This window comes from Chaetura pelagica, unplaced genomic scaffold (genome assembly GCF_000747805.2).
Source record: "Chaetura pelagica isolate M959 unplaced genomic scaffold, ChaPel_1.0 scaffold116, whole genome shotgun sequence".
NCBI classification, from domain to species: Eukaryota; Metazoa; Chordata; class Aves; order Apodiformes; family Apodidae; genus Chaetura; species Chaetura pelagica.
Window position 1 is genome coordinate 8,242 of NW_009953655.1, and position 6,356 is coordinate 14,597.

General features: G+C 50.1%; 1 protein-coding gene across 1 annotated transcript in view; it reads left to right on the top strand.

The window, feature by feature from the left end:
• Positions 1-1,612: 1,612 nt before the first annotated feature.
• Positions 1,613-6,356, top strand: part of CD8A (CD8a molecule) — a 5,639-nt gene continuing 895 nt past the window's right edge. Inside the window, 6 exon segments of the mRNA XM_010000277.1 lie at positions 1,613-1,658; positions 2,087-2,325; positions 2,328-2,478; positions 3,025-3,123; positions 3,579-3,695; positions 4,649-4,679. Of these exon segments, the coding sequence (XP_009998579.1) occupies positions 1,613-1,658; positions 2,087-2,325; positions 2,328-2,478; positions 3,025-3,123; positions 3,579-3,695; positions 4,649-4,679 (683 nt within the window).

Sequence of the window (6,356 nt, forward strand, 5' to 3'; positions counted from 1 at the left end):
TTTTCCCCCTTTGGTCTCAAGAGGGTTGTGCTTTTGAAAAAGCCCTGTAGATGTCCTTTTCTGTCACTGAAATCTGATAGTCATGGAAGGGAGGGGAGCCTCACCTAACAATCCTGATGGACAAGAGACATCAGCTCACTTCAGCATCCCAGAGAAGATGAGACTCAACTGCAGTCATCTACAAGGCAGGCCCATGGTTTCAGCTCCTTGCCTACATTCCTCCATCAGCCCATGAACACAGGCTCTTCCCAAGAGCACCTTATCCCCTTATAAAGGGAGAATGAATTCTCCTTAGGATGAGGAGATAATAAATAGCCCACTGAAATCAGAAGGGCCTACACAGGTAGCATCACTTACATATCTCACCTGAAGACAGCTGGAGAACCTTGCAAAACACTCAAACCTGCCCAAACTTGCTCTGTTTCAGGTAGACATCACAAGTATCACAGCCTCATCAAAACATGAACCTTGCACATCTCACCAGGCCTATTTCATGCAGCCATCACAAGTATCACAGCCTCATCAAAGTACCAATTTCACACCTCCCAGCAGGCTGAGGAGCAGCTTTCCTCACTCACCAATGGGCTTTGATACTCAATGAAATGAATCCAGTTTCTAAGCCACTTTCCATAACTCATCTCAAAGCAGCAGCCACAAGAGCAGAGGCAACAAAGCCAGCAGCACACGGTTTCTGACTTGCTCAGGAGCAAGGGGCTTTCTGTGCAAAGGAGGGACAGAAGAACAGCTCACACAGAAAAACAACCAGCAGGAAAGCCAGAAAGGGTCAACTGGACAAATAAATAAGACACCACAGCCTCACAGTCTGGTGAAACTGGTGCTGTTGTTTGTGCAAAGCTCCAGGAAGCATCTCCCATACCCACGGGCAAGTGGTCACCTGGAGGCAGCAGCAAGGGTGAAGCCTGTTGGCAGGGCGGAAGCCCCTGTGGTTAGAGAAGAAAACCACATGGAGTTTAACAAAAGCACAAAACAACATCCCTCTGGGGCACGGAGCTTTCTGGTGGGTTTCAGCTCACAGACCACCTGCCTTGCACAAAGCAGCTTTTGCCAAAGCAAGTGCAAAGAGAGCAATCGAGCACCTGAAGAACTCAGCTGTGTCTGCAGTGCATGTGCCTGGAGATAACAAAGACGCACCAGGAGGTGCTGCGGGACACCCCTGCCTTGCTTGCTGGGCAATAAAATATGAGCCCTGCAGCCACAGTGCAGGACTTGACCATGACTTCTGTGGAGCTGGAGCTGCTGTGAACCCCCAAATGGCTGGAGCCAGCAGGACTTGGGGGCTGATCCCACCTCAGGCTCCAGCACCATCAGGCTGAACCTCTAGGGAACACATCAAGGCGAGACCCTCGAGGCACCATTAGGAACCGGTAACTACAAATTAGCCCAAATTCTGGATTCTGAAATGGAATTACTTCACAAGTGTTTTGGGGTTTGTTCCCTTCATGCTGCCACCAATGCCAAACACCGTCTCTCTACCCAAGAGGGTCCTGGTGACATCACATCCTCCCCAAAGTGTGACACAGCCTCCCAAGGCAGTAGGAACAATCCTCTCTGCTCCGCTGCACCGTCCTGAGGAGGCCACCCTTGGCAGGAGATGGCCAGGGCTCCTGCACTGCTCCTTCTGCTGGCTCTGGAGCTCTGTGAGTATGGACACGGGGTTCTGCATCGCACTCACCGGGAGGGGCAAGGAAACCCTTTCCACTGAATCCAAGACATTGGGATAAACAGCCAAAGGGGAACTAAAAAGCAAGCCAAGGAGGCTGACCTGTGGGTAGGGGGATAATGGGGGATTTAGCAGTCTGTGTTTCCAGGGAGACACCAGATAAGCTGGAAGGGGTAACGTCCCTGAGAAGGCAGATGAAAGGCTTTTCTGCAGGGCTGCACCCACCTCTAAAGCCCAGGAGGCTGATTGCTGAGCACCCTCCACACGCAATCCCAGCAAGGACTCCTTCAGGTCACCACAACAGCATTGACATTCAACCTCACACCCCATGGACAGCGAAGGAGGTGTGCACAGAGGGGACACAGCTCTTCCTGAGCCGTTCCCATGAGGGTGTCTCTCCCACAGGCTGCCCTGGGATCCGTGGCCAGAGGTACCAGTTGACAGCCAGGTTTCGTGACAGGAACATCAACCACCCACGGGAGGGAGAACAGCTGGAGCTGGAGTGTCTGACCAACAGGGATGACACTGGCATGTTCTGGATCCACCAGGACATGGGTGGGACCCTTCACTTCATTGTTTTCATCTCTTCCCTGTCCCGAACCACCTTTGAGAATGATAAGAAGACAGCCACACGCTTCCAGGCATGGAAGCCACACACTTCCAGGCATGGAAAGAGGGCACAATCTACCGGCTGGTAGTGAAGTCTTTCACGCCACAGGATGAGGGGACCTATTTCTGCCTCATGAACAACAACCAGATGCTGTACTTCAGCTCTGGCCAGCCTGCCTTCTTCCCAGGTCAGTAACACCTCCACCCAACCTCGCTTAGCTCTGCCAGAATAAATGCCCAGCACCTCCTGCCTCTGCCTTTTTTAATCAGTCCCCTCTCCCACAAACTCCTTTTCCCCGCTTTGCTTGCCCAAGGCATCTTGTGACCAACTCACTGGTCCTCCTGCCAGAGGCTCTGCTTCCAGCCACACCCAGCACCACCTCCCCATCCCCTCTTCTCCAGCCCTTTCATGGCTCGGAAGGAATAAGACCACAGCAAAGTCCACCACCCTGTCCTTCCTCACCTCATGTCGGGCCCAAAAGTACTCCCAACCTCAGGTACTCAGGCTTTTGGAAGGTGCTGGCAGAAAGCAAGAAATAAGGAGCCTTCAACTCCTTATTTGGCCTTGGGAGACCTTCACTGTGGGAGTCATCATCCAAAAGGGGCTCTCTGAAGAGCCCTACAGTGGCCATAGGAGCAGCCGTGCCCTGGCTGGGCTGAGAGAGTAGAAGGGCAGGAGGAAGCTCATTTATTTTACTGTCCTAGATGCTATATCCATTCATTTTTGTTTACAGTCACCACCACAGCAGCACCCACGACAGCAGTGCCCACCACAGCACCCACCAACCAGACTGACATCACCCAGGACCCCTGCCTGAAGAGCCCAGCTCCAGGTATCCCAGCTCCAGGGACGGAGAGGAGAAGAAATGGGCTCCAAGGAGGATCCTGCAGGCTTTTTAGAAAGAGGGGGGAGGGAAAATCCTTGCACTTGATGAGGGTTGGATAACTGGGTGTGTGCAGCTGGAAGGGTTAATTCCCAACAGGTCCTTCCAGGTAGGAAGGCTCAGGATGATTTCAAAAGCCTCAGGATGTCTCATGACTGGGTACAGCAGGAAGAGGCAGAGGGAGGGCAGAGCCCTGCGGGCTGGGGCTGGTCTGAGCCCCAGACAGGGACACAAAAACTTTTGGCTACCTGTGGACATGCCTGGCACCCTCGGAGGCCAGGGGAAGCCCTCTGCTTCAGCACTAGCTTCACTGAACACCAGGCTGGTCCCTTAGCTCCAACACAGTTGGCCTTAACACCAGCTGTGAGCACCTGGTGGACCTTTCCTCTTCTCTATTCCTACAGACACCAGCAAGGAGAAAGAGCTGAATTACTTCTGTGACATCCTGATCTGGGTTCCCTTGTCAGGCGCCTGCTTCCTGCTCGTCTTGGCCCTGGCAATCACCATCATGCTGTGCCAACGTAAGACCCACCCCTAAACCCCCTGTAGATATTCCTCCAGCCCAAAACCACAGCCCTGTCCTTCAGGGGAATGGATCTTCTAGCCATGCCCTTTAGGCAGGGATCTGAGAACCAGGGCACAGCCCAGGAGAAGGACACAGCTAAGAAAAATCAGTGTCCCTCTCTTCCTCACCTGCAGGCTTAGCCTGAGACATAATTATCAAGTTCTACAGCACGAGGAAGAAGAAGAGATGATAAATAGAGAACATTTACTCCATCAAACTGCTTTGGCTCTACGGTCCTTGAGCTGGTGTCTCGCGGTAAAAATGGGCCTGCAAGTTCAAACGCCAAGACTCTCATGAGCAGCTTGAGCTGCAACCAAACGAGCCACTTACTTACACAGGCTCAGGGACTGCAATGGTTGAATCAGTGATGCAAAATCTCTGGCTAAGCACCCCGAGATGGTCCAAATTCCCTCTGAAGTCTCCGGGAGCCAAGTGCCCTCCATGTGCACCAGGATTTCCCAGTGACTTGCAACAACCTACAAAGGCCCTCAGTGATTTATTTCTACCTTTTAATGCTGATGTGAACCATCAATGAAAACCCATTAGCTGCAATTAATTTCCACTCGAGCCCTCAAGGACAGATTTTACCTTGTGCTGAAGTTAATGGCTGGACATTTTATTTTGCCAAACACATCCCAAAGTAACCACAGGGAAGCCAAGATGGGGAAGAGCATCATTCCATGGCATCATTGCTCCTCTCCAGTTTGGGAAATTAATTGCTGCCAATGGAGTTTCAGCAACACGCAAAAGGTGCTGGAGACAGCAGTGTTCCCAGGCTGAGGCTGCTACTGTTACTCACATGAAAATTCCATTCAAGCTGCTGGGAATGCCAGGCCTGCCTTGCTGCAGCGTTTCTTCACTGACCTGTGACTGTCTCTTTCAACTAAATCATTTTCTTTTTCATTCTAGAAACCAGAAGACGAAGATGCAGATGTAAAAGGTTAGTAAGTGACAGGGGTTGATGTTTTTCTCTTAAAACTCAGCCGCATCTTGCCCTCCAGCAAGAAAGCAGGCAGGTGCCAAAAAGTGACCTAAAAAGTCTTCATCTGATGTTCAGTGGGTGGAAGGGGACTGCGTAATGAATTAAGGGCAAGAAATAGAGATAAGATTCTCTTCTCATGTGTTTTCTTGTTTGTTTTTCAAAGTAATTCAAATCGCTGAGCACTAAGGCTGCAGCTGGTACTAAACAGAAGGACAGGAGGTGTTTGTGGCAGCCTAAAATCTTTGTGCATCACCCAAAGCTCATAACTAACATTGCACTGAGCCCAGGGGTGACTGCATTCCCTCCCTTCCACTCCCCAAACTGTGCATTTCATTTCATCACTGCACCTTCAGATTGTGCCTGTGGGTTAGATTCAAGTTATCACATCCCAAATCCCCCTGTGCACAATTTTAGACCAACATCCCTATGGCTTTATGTCTTTATTTCCCCAACAGGCATCAAGTAACAGTAGCAGAGAGGCTGATGCAGCCTCAGATGATATCCCTAAGAAACAGCAATGCAGATATCTGTAGCTTAAGAGTTAACTTATTTTCTAGGGCAGAGAGGAATCCTTTTTTTCTGCTTTCCTTCCTGCCTCTCCAACCCCCCCCCTCCATCATCCTGAGTCACCAAGAAAACACTACCAGAACAAGAACTGTAATTTGCTAGTTTTGAGCAAGAAATCCTTTCCCCAGCAAGTAGCACACATTTTACTTCTGCAAATCAGCCTCCCTGTGGCTGGTCCCTTCACCTCTCCTGCTCTGCAGCATCCCCCTTCTCCAGTTCAACAAGCCTTGTCCCCAGGTGCACCCTTGGGCTTGTGGCAAAGAGTGCTCCAGCACCCAAATCCCTGCTACTGCTCCTGCCAGGGCAGTGCTGGGCTAGCACTTGGAAAAGTTGGGTTGCAAGAGAAGTTTGGCACAGTATTGTCTCACCTCTGGAGCCTCAGCTTTTGCAAATCAAACATCTTTAAGATCAGATAAATTCAAACTCCTTGTTGTATATGCACGGGTTTCACAGTACAAAGGTTTTATGTTCAACTTTAATATGGTCACTCAGAAAGCAATGACTAGGAAATGTCTCCCTCCCCTACATTAACAGAAAACAGATCCCTACAACTTATTTTTTTTTAAAGACAGAAAGCATCAGAAATCAAGGCCTGAATAACAGCAACATTTAAGGGAGGAGGCACTGAGTGGTGATGCCTCCTGCCCCTCGGGTGCAATCTTTGTGTATGTTGGATTCCAGCCACTCCTACAGACCTGCTTTTTCTTCCACCTGTCTGAAGAAGGGAACAGCCTGTCCCTACAATGGATATTTATTGTACCCAGAGCTCTTCTGATCTCCACCTGGCTTTCCAAGGGCTAGGTGATAACAAAGATCTCTTCTTGCAGCCTTGTTTAGAATGTGCTTTCATTCTTCACTTATCTCAGTCCCTGCTGCCAGCCCCGTGCAAAGATGTTCTGTCTCTAAGGGGGAAAACAGGCTGCAGAGCTCTTCAGTTTTGCAGGGATGGAGTAGTTAGGTTACAAGTGCCTCAGGAAACCACCTCATCAAGGACAGCTTCCCTTAACGTGGCAGAGGCCTGGTTTAAGCAATTCTAGCATATTTAAGATTTTATTTATAGAAGAAATT